At 48.7% G+C, this 26,818-nt stretch overlaps 9 protein-coding genes across 9 annotated transcripts; 7 read left to right on the top strand and 2 right to left on the bottom strand.

The window, feature by feature from the left end:
- Positions 1–5,055: 5,055 nt before the first annotated feature.
- HO173_009219 (uncharacterized protein) lies at positions 5,056–6,021 on the bottom strand (the record flags this gene model as incomplete). The annotated part of the gene is made up of 4 exons (XM_037311110.1): positions 5,056–5,243; positions 5,294–5,725; positions 5,789–5,899; positions 5,949–6,021. The coding sequence occupies 4 exons, from the start codon at positions 6,019–6,021 to the stop codon at positions 5,056–5,058; spliced, it is 804 nt and encodes a 267-aa protein (XP_037161977.1).
- An 838-nt stretch (positions 6,022–6,859) lies between these two features.
- HO173_009218 (uncharacterized protein) lies at positions 6,860–8,075 on the top strand (the record flags this gene model as incomplete). Its single annotated transcript, XM_037311109.1, has 2 exons — positions 6,860–6,988; positions 7,035–8,075. The coding sequence occupies 2 exons, from the start codon at positions 6,860–6,862 to the stop codon at positions 8,073–8,075; spliced, it is 1,170 nt and encodes a 389-aa protein (XP_037161976.1).
- Positions 8,076–9,282: 1,207 nt separating this feature from the next.
- On the bottom strand, positions 9,283–10,414 carry HO173_009217 (uncharacterized protein; the record flags this gene model as incomplete). Its single annotated transcript, XM_037311108.1, has 2 exons — positions 9,283–10,083; positions 10,142–10,414. 2 exons carry the CDS (start codon positions 10,412–10,414, stop codon positions 9,283–9,285), a joined length of 1,074 nt encoding a protein of 357 aa, XP_037161975.1.
- A 1,759-nt stretch (positions 10,415–12,173) lies between these two features.
- On the top strand, positions 12,174–15,602 carry HO173_009216 (uncharacterized protein; the record flags this gene model as incomplete). The annotated part of the gene is made up of 2 exons (XM_037311107.1): positions 12,174–13,149; positions 14,533–15,602. 2 exons carry the CDS (start codon positions 12,174–12,176, stop codon positions 15,600–15,602), a joined length of 2,046 nt encoding a protein of 681 aa, XP_037161974.1.
- Positions 15,603–16,842: 1,240 nt separating this feature from the next.
- On the top strand, positions 16,843–17,937 carry HO173_009215 (uncharacterized protein; the record flags this gene model as incomplete). The annotated part of the gene is made up of 1 exon (XM_037311106.1): positions 16,843–17,937. One exon carries the CDS (start codon positions 16,843–16,845, stop codon positions 17,935–17,937), a length of 1,095 nt encoding a protein of 364 aa, XP_037161973.1.
- Positions 17,938–18,396: 459 nt separating this feature from the next.
- Positions 18,397–18,708, top strand: HO173_009214 (uncharacterized protein; the record flags this gene model as incomplete). The annotated part of the gene is made up of 1 exon (XM_037311105.1): positions 18,397–18,708. One exon carries the CDS (start codon positions 18,397–18,399, stop codon positions 18,706–18,708), a length of 312 nt encoding a protein of 103 aa, XP_037161972.1.
- Positions 18,709–22,070: 3,362 nt separating this feature from the next.
- Positions 22,071–22,985, top strand: HO173_009213 (uncharacterized protein; the record flags this gene model as incomplete). Its single annotated transcript, XM_037311104.1, has 2 exons — positions 22,071–22,538; positions 22,614–22,985. 2 exons carry the CDS (start codon positions 22,071–22,073, stop codon positions 22,983–22,985), a joined length of 840 nt encoding a protein of 279 aa, XP_037161971.1.
- An 855-nt stretch (positions 22,986–23,840) lies between these two features.
- Positions 23,841–24,380, top strand: HO173_009212 (uncharacterized protein; the record flags this gene model as incomplete). The annotated part of the gene is made up of 1 exon (XM_037311103.1): positions 23,841–24,380. The coding sequence occupies one exon, from the start codon at positions 23,841–23,843 to the stop codon at positions 24,378–24,380; it is 540 nt and encodes a 179-aa protein (XP_037161970.1).
- Positions 24,381–24,435: 55 nt separating this feature from the next.
- Positions 24,436–24,822, top strand: HO173_009211 (uncharacterized protein; the record flags this gene model as incomplete). Its single annotated transcript, XM_037311102.1, has 1 exon — positions 24,436–24,822. One exon carries the CDS (start codon positions 24,436–24,438, stop codon positions 24,820–24,822), a length of 387 nt encoding a protein of 128 aa, XP_037161969.1.
- Between the last annotated feature and the right edge of the window lie 1,996 nt (positions 24,823–26,818).

Genomic DNA, 26,818 nt, shown 5'->3' with positions numbered 1-26,818 from the left:
TTGCCTGTTGTAGTTCCTCCTCTTGCTTCTCCTCTTATAGGGAGAGTATCAGACTGAGTGGCTAGCTGAGTGGCTGACTGAGTGGATGACTGAGTGACTGACTAACGATCTGACTGAGTGGATTGCTGAGCTGATAGGGTAGGTAGTGTTGACTAAGCGGCTGGTCGAGTACCGCTGGCTTGGGAGAAGTATGTAGGGGAGGACGATGGCTGTCAATGCGTTCGGGCTCTTTTTGAGGGTCTTTTAACGCGTTTATGAGCAGTAGTAGGTAGCTGTTGGGCTCGCTTACGGCCTCGATTGCCAGCAGTAGCGGATTCGTCGAGGGGTGGTCTGGAGGCGTCAGTAAGGGGTTCAAAAGACGGGCGGAAGGGATACGTGCCTTAGATATTTAGCAACATTTGGTGGATTGATAGAATTATAGAAGAAATATAGTTAAAACAGGGTGATGAAGAACGGATAGGGGAGGAAGACGCGTCTTGGGAGGTAGCATCGCTGGGTTGGAAGGCATTATCGCTGGCTTAGGAGATATCTATAGGGGAGGACGTATCCGTTCGGGCTCTTTTTGAGGGTTTTCCAACGCGTTTATGAGCAGTAGTAGGTAGCTATTAAGCTCGCTTGCGGCCTCGATTGCCAGTAGTAGCGGATTCGCCGAGGGGTGGCTTAGGGGCGTTAGTAGAGGCTCTAAGAGGTAGGCAACAGGGGTGTACGTGCCTGAAACGTTGAGTAACCTTTGGGCGAGGGATACCGAAGACGATTGTGTTTATATTGATGGAATTGGTAGAATTGGTAGAATGGTGGAAGAAGAATGGTTACACAAACAGGTGGAAGGATTATTATCCGATCCCGGACGCGTCTGGTGTGACTACCATGACTACCATATTTGAATGTCCATTTAATCCACCAATAGTAGGCCAAACTTCATTATTTTTACAGCGTTAGAAAGCGCACACTGAGCTCTATAATTTACCAAATTATGAAGAAACAGCATCCGTAGGGAGCTGGTTATTTTAGAGTGTAAAACTTCTACACACAAATTTTTGATGAGGGAGCTCGGGAGGGCTAGCGGGCTGACTCAGTTAGTCTAGCCAAAAGGCGTAATAACCCCGAATTTATGATTGGCTGCACATACAAATTCAAGGTTTTCTATGTTATATATACTGATAGAACGAATAATTAAGATCTTCTATAGTTCGATATTCTTAATCTCTCGTATAATTATTACAATCTATAAAGTTTTTAGAGCGTTATAAGTTATCGTTGTGAGGCTATTCAAGAAAAGCACTTTTTTATTTTTTAGATAGGGATGCCAAAATCGCGATTCTATTTTTCTAATGATTAAGAAAATAGGGGTAAGAGAGCGATGTTGGCGGCTACGAGTAGAATAAGTCCAAGCGCTGAGTGCAAAGCCCAAATAGGTGGCCAACCATCTCTCTTCTGTTCTCGCTTCGTCAATGACAATGACATTGTGGAAATCCGATTGGAACCTTGTTGATAATGCAGGTCGAGGTAGTGGAGCTGTCTTGGAACAGCTCTGATCCAAGGGTCCTGGCCATCTCGGAAAGTGACGGAGAGACGGCGCCTTCCCTGAAGCTAATCCCTCTCGAACTGACACCACAGTGAATAACAGCTCTGCCTCTACAATAGATACACCTGCTTGAAATAGGTCTCTCGACTAAGCCATACAATAGACTGGAGTGACTGGTGCCTCTCAAGCGAAGTGACGGGTTTGTGTCACTCATGCTCCAACGAGCACCCAAGCGCGCATTACTCTAGACCTGGACCTTCACTGGGAGACCGCCACGATACGAAACCTCTTCACTGTATCGACATTTCACAAATAAGAGGCAGCACTTCACTGCTACGGCTAGCGCGACCAGTCACGCCTGTCTATACGGCAAGGAGCTACAAGATTGAGGAGAAAGGAGAGAGCTTACGGTCTTGGAAAAGGAAGGAGGGGACTACAAAGGGGATGGCATGGCTATGACAGGATATGGGTCAGTGACATTTGGCAGGTGGAGTGGAGAGGAGGAGCTTGAGCAAATGAACGCGCCTGACACGGGCTGCCGGAGACCTGTTGGTGCAGGCGAGCATAGACTCAAGATCATCATGTCAACATCGCTACAGATTTCGTATACAAGCCAAGCCAATTCAGTCCTGCGCTTTGAACTCTGGAATAGGAAAGACGTCGATGGTTGAAAGCTCTGGCTCCCATTGCTAGCCCCACTTTCCAGGATCTAAGGTATGCGCACGCTGTAGAGGATATCCTGGAGCACGTTCGAGACAAGGATGACCAGCGTTAATGCTGTTGGCAGGGAGTAAGATGTGCAGGATATTCGCTGGGCTGGTAGCACTCTGGGGCTAGAGGAAGAAAATAATCGTGCTGGACAGCTACGCGATTTATGGGCCCACGGCTCCAGAGAACTTGCTACAGCGTTGACGGGTAGGTAGTTTTCATGCTCACTGGACGCTAATTGATTCACTGCAGGCCAGCGATAAGGTAGCATGGCGGTTGTAAATTTGTAGATGCATCTAGGATAGCTAGGCTAGGATTGTGAGATGCATATGGCGACATCTGAAGTTGAAGCAAAGACTACGGGGAGCGAACACAGCTCGCAATAACCTGTTGAGATTTGCTGCAGCACGTGTTGTAGCACCCCGCATGGTGGCAATCAGGTGGCAAATTAGCGTGGTGGCAAATACGGGTATAAGTAGCCCACTCAGCACCCCATAGCTACCTAATCAATCAATCCTCCTCATACATTTCCAACATAACCGGACTGTAACAAAGCACACTGTTCCTAATGTGACCCAAACTTGTTGTTCCAGTCCTCCAAATTTTGGACCTCCTTGACTGAAAGGAGACTTCTGACCTTCGATAAAGCTGTTGCGATGTCGCTCAATGACACCGGACTCATTCGTACTCGTGGCTTGTCGGTAGGGTCGAGTGCTACCAGTTTTCGAACCAGTGCTCTCGGTTTTGAACCACAAGGACGTACGATTTGTTGGCCGTCTCGTAAAGTATGCTTCCATAAGATCAGCAGTGTCATCAAGCTCGAAAATGTGGTAATTTTACTTGCTCAAAACAGTTGGAGCGGACGACTCACGTAATTTCGAATTTCTGAGTTCGCCCATGGCGCGCACAATGTCATCACCCCCGAAAGCAACCTATGCCGTTTCATGACTTCCCGGCGAGTAAGTCCAGCTGAACGGTGGCCGCTGGGGTATCGAGATACAGGTCGTGATCATACTCCCGTAGTTGGGTTTGGATGGTACTGAGCACCGCCGCCACGTCTGGTAAGGGTACCTATATGCGCATGTCGAACCTTCTGAGAAAAGCTGTATCCATGGCCTGGGGCCGGGTGGTTATAGCGAAGTATGAGCGTCTGCCGTCCTCCTGAAACTAATACTGACCACTAGTTACAGAGGTAAAATTAACTCAGAAGGCATGTAGACTGGACTGACATTTTCCTTACTGCACAGCATGTTCTCAAGTGGCAGCCGACTAATTCTCCTCTTACATCGTCCAGCAAGAACTTCCACGCCTACAATCAAGAAGGAATTCCACCTCGAGCTTCTCGAACATCATGGCTACACAACAAGAGCATGACAAGACCACAAGCTACCGACATTCTGATCTTCACGTACCTTTGTGGCATTGCAGCAACTGTAGAGTGAACAACTACGCTCATACCTTATCCCCCCCGAACTTTCAGCACCGCTACATCTTGAGCAGAGCCAGTGAAAACCTAGTAAGTACAGTAATTGCGTGCACCCAATCTTGCGAAGCCAGAATTATGGCTGTATGCACAGCTGACGTTCCTGTAAAACAGAAGACGTCTGCGCATACCAGAGCCAAGACCTGTGACCTACCTTACAAGGGCTCAAACGCAGCCGATTCCCAACGGCCTATTCTTGGGTTCATCGAAATTCTTTCTTATTGCCGGTACTCTTCTTCCAGGTAACCAGCGGAGCCGGAAAGGATTATAGGGGTAGAATAAGAGAAGGTTAGTGCTGGGAGAAGGGACGAATAGATGATTCCGACTGTGGGCTCATCTGCCGATTCGAGCATAAAAGTGGCTTGAGAAAGGCTTCCGGCACGACCTATAATTGCCAGAGCTGGCCTTGACTCAAAGCGCTCCGAGTATTCACTTTCTTTAAACCCCATGTCTTCACCGGCAAACAGTGCATCTCAAATTCAATACCCTCACGCGGCTATCTATCCGAGCCTCGTTCTGCGACCAGCGTCCCAATCACAACGATTAACTTAGCAATAGACAGAAAACCCCTATGCTTTCACAACAGAATGTTATCACAACAGAATCGGTAGTCGTTACTACTATCTCGAGCAAAAGCGGCGAGGGCGCTGATCCCTGCGAGACCTGCAGCTCGTGAGCCTTCCTCGCAATCATACATTCTTGTGCTGATCATCAGTCAAGACAGCCAGAGCAAAAACCTCCGGACCGGCTTTGGTCGGAGGATGTCGTTTGTTCAAATAGCTCAACCTGGGAGAGAGAAGGCCAGGAGGTCGAGGTGGAGATAGACTCAGCAGCGAATGACCAGACGATTTCGAGAGCGCTCCGGGCCGTTCCATCGCATCAGGCCCTTGCTAGAGCGTGTGCAGTCTAAGGAAATCGCGTAGTGGAGCAACACGTTTACACAGGGTAAAGAGAGACCGATGTTGAAAACACGAGGCCCATGGCAGGAATATGAAAAATACGCCATACTCTGCGGAAGCCTGAGGCTTCTGGAAGGTCTGGGAAGGAGAGTTTATTAGCAGTACCTGAACAGATACCTAAACCAGGGCTTTCTCTATCTGCTAAACGTCCGGTGATTTGGCTATCTTTGCTGATTGATTGGAACTGGGGGTCTGTTTATCGCAAGAGGGAAATTTTGGATGCGGGCGAGGAATCCCAGTATTGGTCACGTATACGGAGATTTCGAAAAGGGTCATGTATTGATCAGATGCTGCGAATATGTTATGTCGTTGCACCCAAAACCTCACACGTTATGTACATCCAGAAGGCACATGAAAATTCCAGAATAATTCAAAGGATTTCATTTTGCCCCAGAACCCCACTTAACAAGCCTCCCAGACACATGCGGAAAGACCATCCAAGCGTCTGCCTCCTTTGGCGTTTCCAGCTCGATTGTAGACCAGCTACCGGCCTCAAGCAGATGCTTCTCAGTAGGTCGATCTAGGTGGCAGTTGCCCAAAGCGTACGGCCAGACGAAGTTATAGACCACTTTGCAATTTCAGCCTTCGCTCTAAGCCAGTGGGTTGGGAAATACATACGTTGAACCAATTGAGATATATAGTCTTCGCTCTTGACATGCTCATAGACGATCATCTGCCCTCCCGGCTTGAGCAACTGGTACAGATCTTTCACCAACGCCGCCGGCTTGGGTACTGAGCACAGCACTTGTACACTCGTGACAGTATCGATAGTTCCAGGCTCAATACCGTACTCGCTGAGCTTCTCAATGTTCTCCACTCCGCATGGAACAATGGTATAGACATCGCTCAACCCATTTACCTTGACGTTGCTCCGCAAAGCATCGTGCAAGTCGACGTTTGGCTCAACGCCATATATTCGGTCGATCTTGGAGATGTCGTAACGGGGAAGCTGATTGCCGCTACCAGGACCGACTTCGACAACTGTGCCATAGGCTTTTGCGACAAGTTTTGGGAGATCCGTCTCTAGCTCTCCGGCGGCAATCGTCTCGTCTGGAAATGGTTAAGATTATCACGCTGGACGCTTTAAGGCCAGTCGCAAGACTGTAGGCATACCTATTCGAAGCCACAATTTCCCAAAGATACGTTCACTCAATTTGCTCGGACTGAGGACATCTTTAGGCCGGGTTTGGAAGGTCACGATCTCGAGCAGAACAAGAAATGCGCCTGTTAGGAATGTAAGCGTTTGAAGAAGGACCAGTCTGACCGTACATACCATAAGCAGCAATCGCAAGGAATCCTAACGGTTCGAGATAAGCTACTAGGCGCTTGAAAATGTCGAGGGTCATGCTTCGATCGTATGTCTTTTAATTTCTGTCGGGATACTCAGCCTGGATTGAGAAGACAGCCATATATGACCAACGACATTTTACTTGGAGGTATGGGATTCTACGCCAATCATGAAGAACTCGCAGGAGTTGTGTGGTAAAGTGCATCCAAATGACGGAGCGGAATGCCAAGCCAGATCACATGATGAAGATCCTTGCCGCCACCCGGGGCAAAAATACGAGGAATTCGGGGCAGCGGAGCGTTAAATTACACCATCTTCCGCATCTCTCCATTAGTCTGGACTTGGCACTCAGCCTCATCTAGTGCCAATACACCCATGACAGACCGCAAGGAATCTCAGCATTGCAAGTATCTCCTCCACGGGAGCTTCAGTACCGAAAGAGCATTTCGCGAGAGCCGCCTCCTGAACTAGAGACCCAGACATCTATTGTACGCTAAATGCGCAACTCAACAGCATTCTGATGCCTGCGCGAGCTCGAGCTGGGTCAAAGGTTTTGGACTCCTTGTCAGTGAAACGCACGAAGGAACCCTCTTGTCGGTACTCGGTCACTCGACCTGCTCTCCCAAGAGGCGAATACTCCATATCAAACCATCACTTCGGCAAGTGACGTCTGATGGTAGACCGACTAGAATCAGCATCACAGAAAATCAAGTACCCTCAAAAATCTAGCGCCTGAACCATTCGCTACTACCCACCTTCTTTCATTGCAAGACATGGCTTCTTTCCAGAGCTTGCCCAACGAGTTACTCGAAGTAATTGTCAATAACTTGCCGCGGCAGGACCTCCCTCATATACGACTGACATGCTCTCGATTGGCACAAATTGCAACTAAGCCAATGTTTAGAAAGCTTGTTCTCGGTACCAGTACCGAAAGCGGGAAGGGCTTCGTCGAGATTCTTGCATCTGAAGAGCTCAGGACATGCGTTTCTCAGCTAACGTTCAACAGCTTTCAGGTTGGCCAAAGGGTAAGAAAATTCCTACTTCTGCGCCGCAAGCTGACTTTACGGACAGGTCTGCGAGCGTGGCGCTGCTACCCTACCGAATGAGGTCATCCACACTCTTCGCAACGTTTGTGCCTTCGAGAATATTGGGTCTGTTTGTATAAACCTCCCATGGAATCGTCGAGCTGCGGGATCTCTTAGAAACGTTGTTCCGCAACAGTATCATTTCCAAATCCTCGACATGATTCTTGCCAAACTGCTCACTCCGAGTGGCCGTTCGCTGCCAATAAAGACACTCGCACTACACAATCTGCCGTCTAAAAATACCCCTGTGACGGAAAAGGAAGGGTTCGATAGGTTCCTTGGCCGCCTTTCGACACTCCAACTTGGTGTATGGATGCACGACAAAGGCGTTCCTGAAAGTAGAGATCATATCGATCTAAGCATCAAATGCTTGGACTTCTTTGCGAAGCTTCCTGTAGTCTGGCTCACGCCAGCACGAAACCTGTCCACCCTGTCGCTTTCCTCCGATGATCATTGGGGCTACTACCCAAAAGTCGATATTGAAAAGACGTACTTTCCCAGTCTTCAAGCGCTCGCGTTGGGAAAGCTTTGCTTCAGTCACGATTCAAAGTTGGAGTGGCTACTGAAGCATGCCACCTCTCTCCAAAGACTTTACCTGGTCGATTGCTCCATTCTTCGAGAGGCTTTCTTCCTTGGCCAGCAAGACAATGACGGATATCCGGCCGGCAGGATCCAGCGGGGGAATACAGATCAGAGAAGCTATACTTATGAGCGTTGCTGGTCTTATTATCTCATGGAGATGTCCTTGTCATTGAAAAATTTGACTCGGTTCGTGATGCACTCCCGCAAATCAGCAGCAGCGTCGTTTAGCTCCTGGAGAGACATTCCTCCTAGTCGCGATGAACGTTACATACGATTTCTTGCCGATGGAGTATTCGAGCCTTGCACAGCAGAACAAGAGCTGACAAGCGAAAAGGAGGATTGGGATGCGCTTGCGAATCTATTGGAAGTCACGACGGCACGTTCCAACCGCCGTCGGGGTCCAAACGATCGCCAATTTGAGGAGTCGATTCCGGGGTATTGGTGAGACGTGATATCTTGGGGGCAGGAATGTCGAGCGATACAAGAAGGTGTTACCAGTCCAAAGGCGGTGCCAAGATGGATTTTGGAGCAGCTTTATGTTGTAGGATCATCCAACATGATACCAAGTTGCAAATCAGCGCCAACGAATCCTGAACTTTTCTGTACGGGGCCCCGTCTGTATCACGTCAGGCTTTCTACGACAGGAAAAGGTACAGTTGCTGTGTAGAACCCTTTCAGCTGTACCCCATGCGCGACAAGTCGAAAAAGAAACCCACATCCTCTTTCCGAAAGCATGTCTAGTATCGGTATCCAAACCTTGTAGAACACAATCCCACGCCTTACCAAACTCATACGACATATCTTGCGCGATCTACACGAACTCTCTCAACAGCATTCCTTCAATATCGCATTCGTCACACCACTAACAGAACCTTTCCCTACCTCGAGTATATAAACCAGCACCATTCACTGACCACTCCACTACCACACTCTCCCCAATCACAGCCTCCCACCCCTCTCCCGCCATCTCCCTCCCCTCTGATCGACAATCTCCCAAACCTATAACGAACCATCCACGACCACGTCACCCGGTCGACCTCCCCAACCCCACGCCTAACATTCGCAACACCAGAGCCCGACATCCGCACTCTCGAACACGACGCCTCCTCCTCCTCCTCCTCCTCCTCCCAATCACGAAACCAACGTCCTTAGAAATCGATCCTAAACTTCCATCTACAACTGCCCCAGACCTGGCTCGCACCAGCGGCGCAGAAGCCGGGATATGGGATCTGTACGCGGATAAACCCACCCCTGGGGCTGGTATCCAAATGTCGATGTCCGCGGCCGTTGACTTGCCTCGCGTGGGAGACGTGACGCTGGTTCGCTTCAGCTTCGGTCAGGGTTGGGAACTACTGTGGTTTTCGGATCGGGCGGATACTCTAAGGCGGCTGATGTTCTTGACGTGTGGGATATGGGGTCATGATGCGGTCAGGAGATGATAGTTTGGTAGCGAGGGTACGATAGAGGGGTGTGTTTGGTTATCAAAGCTGTGAGGAACACGAACGCTCACGGTGTGCATCTACCTACTTGGGCGTGGAGGGATTCGTGCCGGGAATGGTCACATCGGATATAGCGACTGACTGGGCTGGTGCTCTTGCCTATCTCATCTGGGGGATCTCTTTGTGGTAGTAATGGATGACTCCTGAATCCCATCATCTCTGACGTTCCGCCTCCTCCCTCTGTTGCGCTAACCACTCAGAAGCTTCTCTTTGTGTCTCCTTCGCTGCTTCGGGGTCTTCCCGTACCCTCTCGGCTCTCTTGCGAGATTCTTCCTCCGCTCTTGCCGCTCGTGCTATCCTTGTTGCCTTCTCCCGCGCTTGCCGGCGTATTTCCTCTGCTGCCCTCGCCTCTTCCGAGTCCATCGTTCCATGCTCACGCATCCTCTCGGCTCTTCGACGTGCCGCCTCCGCCGCCGTCGTTGCTGCTCTTCTGTTCTCCTCCTCGACTCGTCTGACCCTCTCCCTGGCCCACCAGGTCTTCCGGTTGTTGTCCTTTTCGAGCAAACTTCTGTGGTCTTCATGGGCGGTCCGGAGCTCGTTTTTTGCCGTGTTAAGGTGGGCGTTGATATAAGCAGATTTCGTTAAGAATTGTCGATGCCGCTGGGCGTTGACTTTGGGGGGACGCGACTTGATGAAGGAGGAGAACCAGCCTTGTGCTTTCTTCTCCATGCTGACCGCTCTGTCCTCTGCATCGAACAAGTCGTTGAGGCTGACCAATAATTCCCGAATCTCACGTTCGAGATGTTGGATTTTTGTGATTCTTGCACATTTCTGGACGGTCATTTCGCGTAATTCTGCTGACCAGAAAGAAGGATCTCGTGTATAAGCGTTATAGGGCTCGTAATATGGTTCTCTCCATGTGCGTACTGATGGATTTGATGGTTTAAATGCGGCAAATTTATCGTAATTTGCGCGTTTGTCATCCTCACAGAGGGCTTCATAAGCGGCTTGGATCTTGGTGCAAACCAGAGATCATCAGCAATGGATTTCAACGACAATGGCTATTGCTGACCTCTTGGAACAACTCTTTGGCGCTTGGGTCTCCCTGGTTCTTGTCCGGGTGTAATTGCAGTGCAAGTCTTCTGTAAGCATGCTTGATCTCCTGCTTTTTGGCATTTGGAGGGACCCCAAGTGCTTCGTAGAAGCACCTGCCAGCCGGGGCATTCATGATGTGCTGCTCGATCGAGTCGTGATAAGAGGTGGCAACCGAGGTGTTGTAGTGGTAGAGACTGACAGATTCATGAAGATGAATGGGACTGGGGTAGTCGTAGTGGAAGAAGTTCATAGGACTGTGGTGGCAGCTGTAGACTGAGACGGCCCTGAGATAGATAGTGACCCCCTAGACCCAGTAGCGTGATCCCCGTTGTGTTGACGCTTGTGGGGTGTCTGGTCCTAGGTCTTGGCATTTATTCACAGCTGCACTTCACAACTAAAGTCGATCATGGGTCCTTCTGCTGTCCTCTGTAGGTTCGAACTTAGTCAGTTTCAGTCAATGCTAACGATTCCCAGATCGCAATAGTCTCTCCAGTGCTCAACGAGGTCTTTTTGTAACATAGTACCCTCAACTCTATCGCAAGGTTCCGGACATTATATATGTAGAGTACTAGCACGGTGCCGTGTGTAAAAATGCAGCAAGCGTTGCTGTCGGCCTTCAGTCAGTGCCCGAGGTCAATCAGCTCCCCTTTGCTTCGTTGGTCAGTCGCATCACTTCAATCGCAATTCTCTGAATGAGCTGGCAGTATGAGCACTTGAGAGTCAATGCATCATCTTGTCGATAGCGGACCATATGATCTTCATGTCTGCTTTGGTCCAGACTGACTTCACAGCAGGCCGGCGGGGATTGATGAATCACTCATAGAAAGAAATAATGCGCATGACATCTAATGAAATCTTTGACTGAAGACATGAAAGTACAATCAAGGAGACTACGGTTTGTGGTTGCCTAAAGTACAATATCCTGGTACCGATACGGATAGGTATGTCTACAGTATGAATAAGATGGAGCATTTTCGGTGAACCGAGAAATCGTGGTGGCTTCCAGTAATTATGGTACCGTAGCATTGGCCATTATGGTAGACTATGGTGGTAGGCCATTTAGATGAGTGGTAGTGGTAGCCATGGTAGTGGTAGCTATCTATGTCGGGTTTATCGGATTTAAGAGCGTGCAAATGGGGGTAACGTGCAGACTCGTCGTTCCGTGATTCCCTTACTGCGTATTTACCCCTAAGCTGATATTCTCAGTAGTTCATTTTAAAATTACAGTATCTGTTTGAACATATCTCCATCACAAACCACTTTGACACAATATCTATGGCATAGAAAATGCTCAACTCAATGTTGTGAGTAAACATGTACCTAATCTTTCTGTCGTCAAACTTGAGAATTGAGGAATTATGATACTATGTTAGACCTGCAGGAAAATTACCACTTCCACGTAAATACGAGGATCTAGACTTGGCGCCGTTTCCATCTTCGCTTGAGTATTGCGGCGCAAAGTTTGGGTCTCGGTCACCACCAACAATGGCACAGCGGATCCCGCCTCAACTCTGGAACTCTTCGGCTCACCAAGCCCAAGCCCCCAACCAACCAACAAGCGGTAGTGCGCCATAAAGTACATGCGCGGCGCAATCGGACAGCTGTCCTTGAGACAAACGAGATAAGCCGTCAATGTCTTTGTTCTCTTTCACAATTACCCTACCCCCATCCTCTACACCCTCTGCCTAGGTCGCAAGCGCACCTTTGGCGCCTTTCATGCTCTACATACCCCTTCGTCATCCTCCCCTCTGGCAGGGAAATGCATCCCGCGGCATTGTAAGGGTGGAAGTACTCAGAGCCTAGGTTGCAAGCTACGCAGCTGGGGCGAGTATCCAACATGCTTGGCAGAAGTCATAAATACTCGCGAGTCCCCTTTTTCCCTTCTTCTTTCTTTAGTTGTTAGTTCATCTAGCAACTGATCTATCTATTCTCGCAACTACGCATCTAGACCTCGTGATTGCATAGCTGCTACGCAGTTCCATTGAAAGAGGCCTTGCTACCTCACAGTTATGAACAAAAGATTTCAAGCTACCGTTGGCACTTTGATCGTAATCGTTATTCTGGCATTCACCTTTGACCCTCTGAATCTAGCCCGAAATCATCCATCCTCTTCCAAATCTTCTACATCCTCACTCACCCTCAACTCGCCATACGCTTTCGTCACCTTGCTCGCCTCAAATCCGAAACTCGACAACAAGACTGTGCCGGATGACGAGGATGAATACTTTGTCGGAACGCGAGTTCTGGCATACCAGCTATTGCACGCCCCGAGAACAGGCACCAACACCTCCATCCCTTTCGTCGTCCTCGCAACTCCGGACATACCTGAGTCAAAATTGGAGCGGCTGAGAAAAGATGGAGCAACAGTGAAAGTGATCGAAAGGATATCAGAATCATGGATGAAGCCAGGCCTAGAAAGATGGAGAGACATGATGTCTAAGCTCCGAATGCTCGAATTGACCCATTTTGAGAAAGTCCTCTTCATGGATGCAGATATGTACGTTGCGGAGCGCATGGACGGCATCTTCACCGACCCCACCACAGAGCCCCTCACACCAAAGCCAGAATTGGCAGTGGAAGACGAAGGCCCATTGCCCAGATCTTACATATTCTCCGCCCAGCAATACATGGAAGGACGCGTCCATCCCTACCCGCCGCCTGCCGGTGACTATTTCTCTGGCGGCTTCTTCCTCTGCCAGCCCAGCATCGAGATGTTCAACTACTATCTCACCATGACAAAAATCAAAGATCGCTTCAACTCCAACGATATGGAACAAGGATTGTTGAATTATGCGCATCGAAGAGCGGGGCCGATGCCGTGGACGGACATCTACTACAAATGGACTACGACGTGGCCGAGCATGAAGGAGTATGAAGCTGGGGCACACAGCTTGCACGAGAAATGGTGGGATGAGAAGATCCGCTTGGACCCGGATCTGAGGAAGCTGTGGTATATCGCTAGGGGCGAGATGGACGGCTATTACCGTGGCTCAGAGCAAGCCTTAGAGCTTTTATGAGGATGTTTCTCAGGGTCTCTTCCCTCCGACTGCCGAATTCGGAACTACGTACGAGGAGTTCCGCGCTATCTGGTGGTCTTCCATCAGTCGCTACATCGCGTTTGTATGCTTGCAGATCTTCAAATGCACCGGATTCATGGAAATATTACCCCGGAAATGTCAGATTTGGACTGACAGCAGAGCCAGCCTGGAGGACATACATCGCTTTCAACCACATGATTGCGCGGCAAATCCTGGCGTTTTTCCGATGGAGCCATATGATATCCTCTCCTGAGTCCAAAGCTAATGCCAATTTCCTGGGCATCTAAGGACACTTATCTGGCCACCGGCCTATGCAGCCCAGATTCGCGGACAAAGTGCAGGGTTCTCCCTTGCTCTACACCATCATCATTTGGACCAGCTAGGCAGAGACTGCATTCGATCTACTAACGCTGGCTCCCTGGCCTCTGGTCTGCGACTTCGTGGCTCTGCAAGATCGAGGAAAAAACAAGGGATTGGAATAAAGACGTTGGAGAAGGAACGATTGACGGCAATTGCTTTTGAAACCCCCCGCGGACGCCATAGTGGCGAATGTGCTCAAGCGTACACAGTATGATTCAACAGACTCCATGTACGCAATATAGGGTTCTGGTTGGTGCATGCATCCAGCCAGCAATGACCGGTATTTGCCTCCGAGATTACAAAATGTATGGGGAAATGATTCATCTATCCATTCTTACTGCTGCTTCTCTGCTGTTACCTCTTTGAAGTGTTCACGGTGCAGTGGCAAGTTGACATAGAGCATAGAAATATGCATGATGCGTGCTTTCTGTTCGTGGTCCGGGCTCGTTGAACAGCTCTTCCGGTAAGCCAATGGCTGATGCAGGTTCTTCCGTGACATTGCCAACACACTTTTCTTTATTGCATGTGATCTTTCCGTGTATTCCACTCTAGCACTCAATATCCAAGAGGCCACGTAATTTCCTTCAAAGCGTTTATGAACGCTCGGCAACTATAACGTTCACTTTTCTACAACCATCAACCCGACCTTCGATTCTGTACAGCTTCCGACAGCTGTCTTCTCCAAAAACATTTCCAAAGAGAACATACATGCTGTGCAATCAGACTGCTTAGTGAAAGCGTCTGGCCAACAACAAAAGGACACCAGAGGTAAGGCACACAACACCTCCACTCTCAGTCCCCGTACTCCTATTCCACATCTCTACCACACTCTTCCTTTGCCTTTCACCCTCTATCCATACACATGCGCACACCACACCTTACCCAACATCCTTCTGTCATCAACCCAGACAGACAACACCATCCCCAGCGCACCTCAAACTCTTCACTTACACTCCGCCTCTCCCAACAGACGCGTCGTCCAACTGCAAGAAAATGTCACAAGCACGTGCTGCTGCGCGTACAGTCAACGACATGAGCGAAGAGGACTACCGCCAGATGCGGAGACAATACAACGACCAACATCCGTACGCGAGTGAATTGAGCTTCGAGGAGTATTTGGAGGAAGCTGCCCGCGCCGGGACGGAACATGGCAGGATGACGGGCCGTGATGTCTCCGGTCTCCGTGGTTCTGGACATCGTTCCCATGAAGGCGGGCGTTCCAGCCACGATAGAGGCCTTGTCTCTCGTCCTCGTCCTCACGGGTCTGAGCACCGTTCTCAGGAAGGCGGCCGGTCCACTCACGATCGGAGCCTTGTTCCTCGTCCTAGTCCTCGCGAAGAAGCTGAGCGTTCCAACAACGATCGAACCCTCATCTCTCGTCCTCGTCCTCGCGAGGACGAAATGCACCACGCGACCGGTCCGTCACACGGCTCTGAAAGTCGATGCGGGACCGGTTGCCGTGACTGTGACGATTCACTCGATGGCGACTCCTTCGATGACGATCCCTTTGATGAGGCTTACTCCGACAATGATACTCTGGCTCACAGTCCTGGTACTAGCACTAGCCGCTTTTCTGCCGATCGCACTCTCCGAAGACATGGCACCGATCACTCTCGTGAGACAGATTCCCAATCCTCCACCTTCGCGAGCAATGTCGACGAGTTCGAGGATGATGACGACGACTACGACGATGATGCACGTGAAGTCATACGGCCCACTACTCGTCGTGGCCCCATCTCGCGTCCTCCACGTAGGGCGCAGTCTCCTCCACTACCGCCTCGTAGCGTGCAGCCTCCTCGCGTCACTTTCCCTATTCCGAGCGGCGGGAGGATACCACCCTCGCCGTTCACTTTTGCGCTGCCGGCGCAACCACCGCTTTCGGCTCGCTCTGCGCAGGCTGATGGTCGCACCGGTGCTGGCCATGGTGCTCCTCTCCGTGGCACCCAGCGCGGACCTCCCACGGCGGATGGTACCCCTTTGGACGAGACTTGTTATGATCCTCGAGGCGGCCCTCGTCCGGGTGATCGTCGCAGGCATTGAGAGTCTTCGTGACGCAGGGGGGTAGTGTTGGGAGATGGACTTGCGAAATTGGATGTGCGCAAATTTTCACTCAGGATAGGGCTGGGAAAGAAGGAGTTTCTGGCGAGATTGTCTTTAGGACATGACCTGAGACATTGCCTCGTTCTCTCTCTTGCTAGGTAAAGTAGGTGGAGCATAGAGGTTGATCTGGTAGACCTTTCGACAAGACGCATGAGTGTTCCATAAACAATACAATTCACTGTCTCGAAGCCGAATCATCTTAGATACTACCACTGCAGTAATGATCGATGTTGATGCCTTCAGTGTCCAGCGCAATAATAAACGTCGCAACTACAAATTTTCTCGCGTTCTCCGTTGGCCACATCTAAAGAAAGACCCAAGCCAGCTGTGTGAGAGAAGCTTCTTTTACACGCTCCTTTTGCTCTGTCAGACCACTATTGTTCGTTCATAGCATACATTTCTGTTTGATCGAAGCATGCAACAGCTCCACCATGGAATTAGGCAGTCAGGTAGATCTTACAAATCGGCAAAAGAGCGCACGCGTGGATCGACAATCACGCCATGTCGAGGTGCAAACCGACAAATAACATACCTGTGCTGCGCTTAGCTTGACAACAGATTATAACATCGTCAGTGCCTTCGCCCTTCTCAACAAGCTACCCAGAGCTCATGGGTTCATTAGCTGAAACATATATAGTAGGCGTCGCCACACCTCGAGGAGGATTTTCGAGTTTTGCAGAGTTTCATTTCATGCCATAATAGGTTCAACTCCTAATAGCGTTGTTACAATGGTGTTGTGGTTATTGTGTTGTTTCTTTTTGACTGCCATGGTGGGGTATTCATTCGTACACATTCCTTCCTCATGGTGAAGCGCAGGGATCATGCATTTTTACAATACACTCTCTTAACTCGTTGACGTCGTCAACACTGACTTGCCGCTTCAGTCTTTCGAGTGATGACGCACACTTGCTGACACAAGCATTTAGCACTATAAGATCTCAAATCGTGTCCAGAATTCTCTTCTTTGCAACCCTCTTCGTCAATCCAACATCTTCAGTCAACAGCCACCACCATTGTCTTCCATATCGAAGCCTATTCAACACCAAGTAAAGAGACCTTAGATTTTATCGAAATAGGCCCTAGTAAGTACCAGACATCCCTCAACTACAGCAGCATAGCACTAACCTTTGCCAGGGTCTTCATGATGTCTCAGCAACACCATAAACAAATTCGGCCCTTCATGGACAAAGCCACATTCGATCACGTCTCAGCAGTGTTATGGGGTTCCCACACCCTTGAATATCACACCAACTATATCAATCCGCGTACATGGTGGATCGATTCTGATATTCGCGAGGAAGCCCTCTACTTCGCAGATTTAGCCCGTAGGCTTCGTATAGGGGCTCCGCAAATATCGAGCATACCTGGGTATCATCACCCCAGTATCTTCCGTGACGAGGATTACCATCAATCTATTCATCGGCAAGGATATCCTGGATGTTGGCCGCTCGGAGACCTCCCTGCGGTGTCTCCTGCAGCGGATCCGTATGGTAGGATGACGTATCCAGGTTGGCCACCACATGCCAATAGGCCAGTGGATGTCAGCTTGGGTGGCTTTCCCCGTCAGCCCGAAAAACATTCGTTCATAAATGGCCCAGAGATGCCGAATCACCCTCAAGGGGCGCCCCGCGCTCCGATTTATCGTCGTCCCAGCATGGATTTCGTTCCTGGTGTTCCACATCCATTTGTTCCACCTGTGTTCCACAATGCTGCAAAGAACGATTTCGGGCCGGCTCCTCCACCGCTCGTTTTGTGGGGCACGAACGGGCCTGCCTACCAGCATACTACATGCGCCAACAAATCCGGCTACTCAAATACAGGATATTTGGGGTACGGCGGTAAATATCCATTCAACGCTCTGGCGACTGGGGAACTGCCTGACGAAGAGTTCGTTGCGCCTAGTACGGCCACCTGCTTCACCGGTGAACACCAATATGCCAATTTTGCTGAAGTTAGAGAGAAGAGTACGGGGATGGCGGGATCTTCAGAGGCGTTATCGGCTCCTGATGTAAAGAGTCTTTCCATTCCTCTTACAAGTGGTCAGGCCTCCCGGTTTCATGCCGAGGTGCCTTTACATCCGAAGGTCCAGGTGCCGACAGTAGCTCGCGAGGGAAGCTACTTTCGCACTACTACGGTCGAAGATCACCCTGAGGATAGCTCTGATGAGGGTTATGTCAAACTTTACACGTCATCGACGGTGGAGGAGACCAACAACGAAGCAGGCTTCGATGAGAGCATGAAAGATTGGTTCTGGTTCGGTGAACAAGCCGCCTGAGAGATATGACGAGGCTCGTGGACTAAAAGCTGACGGGGCGAAGACAACGATGACGCACTTCTAGCATTTGATAGATTCTGCTGCTATGGCATTCACTAACAGCAGAAGATCACCATAAGGCACTTCAGTAAGCAAAAAATGGCCACTCAAGGCTGCTAGTGAAATCTGTGTTTGTTCAAATACGTACCGCCTGTTGCGATCACGCAACGGGATAATTCCAAACATTCTACACAAATGAATTGTTCTCAATCGTAAGTGCCTTCACCAATGCTGGATTTTGGTCGTCGGGCGATCATTCCTGCAGAGTAAATCAGATCAAGATGCCAACGCCTCAAGAAGGCATCTTCTCTGCTCCGACGGAGCGTGGCCTTCACAAACCTTTCGGAAAGCCTTGTTTTCGTACAAACAAACGGACGAGAAGACGAACAAGTATAAATGACCAAGCCCCCCCCCACAGAAATGTCATGTCTCTTCAGTCTTTCTCCTTCACCACCTTCTCTCATACCAATCTCCTTGGGAAACAATCACCAGAGTCCGACAACAATGACGAAAAACAACAAAAGCGTCGCAGCCGCCAAAGCGAGCATAAACCTCCAGAAAGTGCTCCGAAAATTCCCCTCTCCGCCCAAGAAGGACGGCACACCGGATAAGGAAAACATTATGGCGAAAAAAGACAAAGCGCGTATCAAGGAGGCAATGGACATAGCGGAGGCAAAGGACAGAGCAGACGCTCAAGCCAGCGCTAGTTCAAGCGGGGGTAAGAAAAGGTAGAAGGAAGGATCTTGGGGAGAAGATTGGGGACAGAGGAGGAGGTGATGAGCGTTCGAATTTGAGGCGGTGTGGTAAACAGGTTGCGGATAGAGTCAATCCGGGAGAAGAGCGATCATGCTTACCGCTTGATCATAACCTGTCTTTCATAGCCAATATTGCAGCCGCTAGAATCAAGCATATCCTCGATTGCCAAACACTTTAGGCGGCAGACCGTTGGGCCGTTTCAGGCCGAAGATCTCTGAGTCCAGGCAACACTCAGGGATAGGGTTGGTTCCTTGATTTTGTGGACTTTCCAAGTCTTACGAAGGTGGCCCTTCAGTAGATGAAAGAATAAGATCACAGGTTGGAGATGGGCTGAATGGCCATAGAACTTGCCGCTCGGGCCTGAAAGCAACGATTTGTCTCCTCCGGGTCAGTGATAGCGTATCCTCATTGTGCGTGATAGAAACCCCATTCCATAGCTGCACAACCACCGCTAGGAGCATGACCGCCATTGAAAGCGGTCACTGCCTAATGGATACCCCCAAGAATTCTTGGAGCAGCCACTAAGGTTATGCAGCCAGCTCTCAATACTAAGGTAGTCTCAATGCAACGCTATTCATCACGTGACTATGCAATGCCACGCACGAGCGAATGCCAAGACGGTATCCTTAGTTTCCATCCTTCCTTCCTTCCTTCCTTCCGACCGAGCCCAGGACCCTTTGTAAGCAGTCGAGTTATACCTTCAGAATCGAATTCGATCATTCAAAGTTCCACGGTTGTTGACTTCTATCGTGGATATGCCCGTCGACCGGGTAAAATGTCACTAAAGCGAGAGCAGCTAAAGTACCGCCCTTGCTTGCTATTGGTTAGTTCTATTGGGCAGTTCTGCCGCTCAATGTTGCAACGCGGGATCCTGCAGCAGGAGCCTTTGGTTTCAACGCGTCCACTAGCAAAGGGGCTGAGATCGCCAGCGCCTCCTCGGACCACATGACGGGATTGGCCGTCCCGCATGGAAGAAGTTAGAAGAATTGACGGATAATTCAGGTACCGTGCCGTCGATGTGCAGACGCTCTGGTCTATTGCTTTGATGCGAACGCAGTTTTGGTTGCTTCCGATCTTCTGCCGCGAACAATCCATTTCGATTCCTCTTTTATAAAAGAGATGGTTATGCTTTGCTTTGAAACGAGCTGGCAGTCTGCATCTCTAAATACACACCTGGTCATTGGGCTCCAAATATGTTAGTATTGGAAGCACTTGTTACCATGAGCGGCCGGGCACGATGCTCGACCAGTCCCTCGGGACAGTAAACCAGGTGATCTTCCTCTTCACCACCTTCTCAATCTGTAGGTGCATCGGCTTGAGAAGTCCCTTCTCAATCCTGTTTTGACGGATACCCCTTCTTTTTCCCGTAGTCCTTCCTTTTTGTTTCAAGTCTCCCCACAACAATTCTCCAGAAACCTCATTAGCGAATATTTTAGAGCCCTACAGCAAATTCTCTCCAACTTCCGTGTCAAGGTTCTCCAGTAGTGATTCCACACTTTGTTGTGACCCCAATCCAAATCACGGTATGTTGTATCTAGGACCGCTTCACTCTTGTTATTAAGGCTCTGCATTGCGTCTGCACAACCCTTCCATCTAAGCTCTTCCATCGACCCCCTCTGTCATTATTCGACACGACCATACTACCGACAGTCAGGTACCCTATCTTAACAAGATGGCTAGACCATGTCCCCCAATGCCTGCACGAGGGCTTTCAGACATGAGCTCGTCATCAGGGCCCAGCTTCCACACTGCGCAGGAGAACCGCCGAGGCATGTTCCCAGGAATGGGGGCACGGGTTTCGGACGCCATAGACTCCAAGCCAGCGAGACGTTCACGAAGTGGACTCTGAGCAATCGTTGAAGCTGCTCGTCGTGATACAGATTCCGAGTCATCAAGATACCCATCCAGGAGACACCCAGGAATACTCACACGTGCATCTGACACCAGCTAATCCGACTCAGGGTATGGTTCTGGAGGTGAACGGTCGAACTCACCCCATGTTGGCCTCTCGTACTGCAACTTAGAGCCGCGGGACTCAATCAGTAATCGAGACTCCAGTATCTCTGACAACGGTTACATCCCGTGCAATCGTTCTCCCCTCGGGTACTCCAGCACACATGGTCGCTATGCAGAAGATCCGTACTCTGATCCCAGACTCGGTGCATACGTTATGGCAGCTGGACCAGATGTATGTACGGAGCCTAGGCATCTTGTGCGAGTGGTTTATATACAGATGAGTCTTTGCATCAGACACTAGAAGCACGTCGCGGCCACAGGGTAGATCGCAGAGATCAAGACCACTCCTCTAGCTCTTCTGATTCCTACTCTGGAGAGCCCAGGACTCCACGAAATCAATGATGATATTGGCATTAGCTCCGGTGATGAAAATTACGAGGACGACTGCGTTGACGAGTACGTTGACGACTGTGAGGAACCCTTCACTTCACGGGCCTATAGTGGGCGTAGGATGAATCCTCGCTATGAAAATTATGAACACGAGGATGGTCTTCGCGATGGCCATCGCCGGAACTGGGGGAGATCCGACGATCAACAAACTTACAATGACACCTCTGATGAAAGGCAAGTGTTCTGGCCCCGGAGGTGGACGGCCACGGGAGAGTAGCTCGTCCTGTTTTTTATCCCACTAGACTTATAAAAATCGCTCATAGACCGCTGCGACTTTCCTTTTTTCAAGCTCCCACGGGGCCCATCGGGGAAAGTTGTAGCGTCTTTTCCTTGACGTTTGGGCTGCATGAGCAACAACGTCTCCAGGATTCCGTATCAGTGAATCTGCTCTTTGCGCATGACAGTTCAAACGAAAATTCCCTCAAGCTTGATCTTCAGGATCTGAATCATGGCTGAGACCACCTCCATGAGTCTCTCGGCTAGGACAACGCCCAGCCACCCCTGAAACTCTCTCGTCTCAGGTACCCCAGTCACCATCGCGCGCCTGCTGCAAAAGTCTACCCCGCTTCCTCTTCAGGTGGCAAAGACTGACTGCTCCTCCTCAAGGCGTGCTCGCTTTTGATGGAAATGATTGGCTCCTGCCTCTCGAGGCGAATGCTCTTTAACACAAAAATCACCGCCTTCCCCTTCCCGCCACCCTCGGTGTGTTATCAGCTCGTTAAATCATTCTTAGCTTGGTGTATACTATAAAGCTTCATCATCCCCAAAGCTGCTTTCTTCCTTCCCTACTATAACCCTTCCAGACCTCCTCGGAGACCTGAAAGGCAAACATTTTCCTCTTCTTTATCTCCTCCCATCCGCCTCTCTCCTCGCCTACTCTGTCACAAATACACCAAGAATACCAGCCAAAAAATTGGGCACCTTATACCAAAATGACCAAAAACTACCCTTCCTCCAGCGAAACCCTACGCGATCCACACCCACACCGGTCGCGCGCACAACGATTTGGCTCAGAGTCAGACGAGACGTCCAACTCCGCTGACAGCAACGCCCACGTCACGAGAGACGACGTGACCCACAATTACCCCTTCCTCCGCAATCCACGCCGCTCGCACGCACAACGATCTCGCTCAGACGACAATCCCAACGCCTCTAACCGCAACCCTCGCCTCCCGAGAGGCGACGCCTCAGACGGTTCATCTGAAGAAGGACTCGGAGAGTTCGTCACGTCGCGCGACCGCGAGTCTGATTCTGACGCCACTTCGAGCGATCGCGCTCATGCAAGCGCGTCGTCTCGGCATAGCAATCGAGGGGGAAGTTCGAGGAGGGCTGATGAGGCGACGTTTGAGGACTCGAGGGCGCGACAGGCTCGTCGTGATGTGTTGATGAGTAGGCTGCAGGTACGGGTATCTTTACATTACCTGCTATTTCGTCAACGTCACTGGTTTACATACTGACGGTGTATACTCGGATAGCGAAGGGAAGACGCAGAGCGACAAGCGCGGTACGCCGAAATGGACCGCAACGAGCGTCTACACCATGAAATCGATCAAGATTGTCGAGCATATCGCTTGTCGCTGAGCAGGGACCGTCGCGAGGACGCACACGGCTCTTCCGCATCCTCTGACACCAACTCCGATGAACCCATGGCCCGCCAAGAGTACCAAGGCCGTGGCATCGGTGCTCGCGGAGAGACGATTACGATGACAGAGATCCGGGTCCTTCCACTCCGCGAGGCTATGCAACTCGTGCCATTAGCGCTCGCCGTGAGGAGTACGAGGACGATTCTGATGGTCCCTTCCGCGCCGCAGGGTTATGGTGGTCGGAGCGGCGTTCGCCGGGCATAGGATGAGGACGAGGATTAGTCTGGCCGGAAAAGTGGACGGAGTTAGGGGGTTGGGAGGAAATGATGGGGGAATTCGTTGACCTTGGAGGAACATGATTGTTCAGCTACTTGCGACTCTTGCCTCACCACCAGTTTCCATTAAAATCGCTTGCGTAATATCTTGAGTAGTAATAATGACCTTCAGAATACCCTGAACAGGACACCCTGCAGTAATGATTTAGTACTTATGCATAGCAAATAGGATGAAAGCTCTGTAAGCTGCACCCTCGGAACCGAACCAAGAGTAGCCAATAAAACCACGAGCGTGCTAGTCGTGCTTACTTCGATCATTCGGCCGGGATGGTGAAGATCGATATGCAGGGGGTGTTAGAGTATGCTCCCAAAGTCTCTTCCGTGCACTCAGAGACCTAAACCCTTTGGCATTAGTGGCAGGAATCGCCTGCGATTTGCAGCCGGTAGGAAGACATGACGCAGCACGTAGAGTAGCGCCAACAAACCCGATGCGTTGTCCACGAGCGAGACGTAACGCGTTCGTGTTGCGGACGAAAGCTGGGAACGTGACCAGTAAGCTGCAGCTGCTATTGCATAACACTTTCCCGCTTCAGGTGGCAACGGTGGGCTGAGACGATTGCGTTTCAACACACACTTAAGCGCCTTCCTCTTTCGACATCAGCTCGTGACATTTCCCCCCACTTGCTGAATCCCATAAAAGACCATATTCCGATAGATTCCTTTCTCTTTTCTACAAAAACCCACTGTTACGAATTTTTTCAAGACTTCTTGCTCCCCAACAAAACTTTCTGACTTACATCTATCTTCTCCCACTTCAACCTTTGTAAGTCATCATCCACAAAGCATGGATCGTCGCAGACCTCGTCCCCGAGGAGAACCTCCGGGTCGACACGGCGACGGCAGCAACCACCTGAGTGACGCCGAGGACTCTGTGATCCTGCGAAAGCAAAATCTCCGGCGCCGATCGGACCGTGAAAGAGATGACGAATTTATGGACAACGTTGGAAGCTGGGGGCCTGATCCCGCGCGTGACTTGATGTACTATGGCCAACGCTCCACGAGAGGCGGCCCTCAAGGTAGACGGGGCGCAGTATCTTACGACAGAAATGACTTCATGGACGATATGGATTCGTTTGGTCCACGTGGAGGTTGTGCGGGAAACAAAATGGCTCGCCATATGGACGCTATATTGGCCGAGATGGAATCGACTGAACGTGAAGGTCGTACAGGAGCCAGAGACATTGACGACCACTTCAATACTCTCATCATGGATGACCTTCCAACACTCAGAAAGAGTCGCGCCTACATGAGGGAAACTTTGAAAACGCTCAGAAGTGGCGAAGAGCGCAGAAGGCTCAGAGACAAACTTGGACATGATCACTGAAGATATCGCCAGACTGGAGTCCGAGCAACGCGAAAGTGGCAGCAAACCTCGCGGAATGGGAGCCTCCATGCAGAGCATGGACTCAAATCCACGTGGAGGTCGCGCAGGAGGCCAAAGCATGTCCTACCTTGACAAACCTGACCTTGCGACGCTCAGACAGAGTCACGTCGAGACTAAGGAGAGTCTGCGACGTTTGAGTAAGAATGGAACTGGCAAACAGCGCAGAAACCTCGAACAGGGTTTGGTCATGATCGAAGAGGATATTGCCAGAATCGAGTACCAGCATCGCGAAAGCAACAAGATGGCTCGGGGAATAGGAGCGCAAACGCGTCGCCGGGGCCAAGAAGATTATTCTGACGAAGAGTCTGACTTTCAGCCACGCGGATCTCGTCGTGGCTATCGTGAGTCCGCGGCAGGACGTCGTGGCAATTCTGGCCGCTGATTAGACTGATGAGAAGGTAGGAGGCCACAATATGCTGTTGGCTACATTCGCTAACCTTCTGTCAGCCGATGCATCTTGAGGAGTGGTGTGAATGGAGAACGGAGTGACTTGATTCATGTTGATGGCCTTTGATCAAGGCGGTACGGTCATTACCTATTGCGGGGTTGTGGAAGGTGTACTGCCATTCTTTTTATCTTGCGCTCCTTACCATGCGGTGTCATGCGAAGCTCTTGCATCAACCCTCAGAAAAGGGCCCCGTGATAGAACACATGAGCTAGAATTATGGCAATAGTAGCATGGTAGATACCTATTGAAAAGGATTGGCTTACAGGTCTTGAAGCGGGCAAATTACAAAATCATACCAAACTATGAGATTCTTACAAATTCATACCCCGCCTTACATTTCCATACCTCTCACCGAAAAAATGGGTATGAATTTGTAAGTTACCATTTCTTGGGGTATAAAAATGTAAGATACCACCAACTTGTCGATGTAGTTATCCCTATGTCTATAAACCATTAGAAGGGTATAATTAGGGTGTTCTAGGCTACCTACCCCAACTGTTAGCAACCCGAATTACCGCTAGGCTAAAAAGTTATACCCGAGGGTATCTATACTTCACGCTATCGACACCCCTATGTGACTCTTTATAGGGCCCCGCAGGGCCCCCGAAGGAATAATTTCTAACACCAACCCGCCTCGAAACCTTATCCCAAGACCCTACCCCTATTTAATGCTAACGCTACCCGCGAGAAAAAGATAGCAATTCCAAGTGGGCTTACAGCTCGGCAGGGGTGAAAAAAGTTCGGCAGGGGTGAGTAGATGCTAAATATATGCATCACCTCTCGTCCGAGGTGAAACAAATATACTCAGCATATGCCAGCACCTCATCGGGGGTGAAGAAAATTAAATTTAATTCAGCGATGTTAGCCCGCGCGGGGTAACTCATCTATAAATTTAAAATTTTCTCTTTTATCTATCGCAAAATTTTATTCTTATTTATATCTAATATATATTATAATATCTAATATATTTACTTAATAAGTTTATAATATTATTATAGCGAAAATTATCTAATAATTAAATAATATTAAAGTATTTATACTTTATATATATATTATATTTATATTATATATATAATATATATACTAATAAGTAATTTAGCTTTATTTATTAGATTCTTCTAATAGAAATAATAATAAATAAGATAACTTAAAAGTAAAGAGCTTAGAGTTTACTATTTCTCTCTTTATAAGCTTAATTTTTATAATAAGATCTATATTATATTAATATTTATATATATTAATTATATATAGAATATAATTAAAAAGATAGATATTATTATTAATTAAAGTAACTAGCGTAAAGTAATAGTTAATAAAATTTAAGATTATATTATTTTATCTAAGTATCTTGAAATAAATGTAGATAAAATTCTTTATTTTATATATATTAAATCGAAGTTTAATAGAGAAAATTATAAGAGTATTTAAGAGATAATTTATTAATATATATTTATAATAAACTCTATATATATTTAATCTAAATATATTTTAGCTAATTAAGATTAAATATAGTTTAATTATTTAGAGATTAATATAATTTATTCTTAAATAAAGTCTATTAAGATATAATTTTTAATTAAAAATAATAAAAAGAATAAAAAGAAAGCGATATAAAAGTAAGCGTTTAAATATAGTAGAATTAAATATTATTAATATATTTATCGAGATGTAATTATTTTATATTAAGCGTATAATTAAATTAATATTATAGATATTAATAATCTTCGATAAAGATTTAATTCTTTATTTTACTCTTATTTAGTCGAGGAATATCTTAAAATAAAAATCGAGTATTAATATAATACGTTTCTTTATAGACTAGTAGATATAAGATATATATTATAGAAGTTTATAATCGAATATTATAACGTATTAAGATTAATTATTTATAATATTTAAGCGAAATAATATAAGTATATATAGAATAGAT

This window comes from Letharia columbiana (genome assembly GCF_014066305.1).
Source record: "Letharia columbiana isolate WasteWater2 chromosome Unknown Sc0000038_s0, whole genome shotgun sequence".
NCBI lineage: Eukaryota > Fungi > Ascomycota > Lecanoromycetes > Lecanorales > Parmeliaceae > Letharia > Letharia columbiana.
This window is presented reverse-complemented; position numbering and strand designations above follow the sequence as displayed.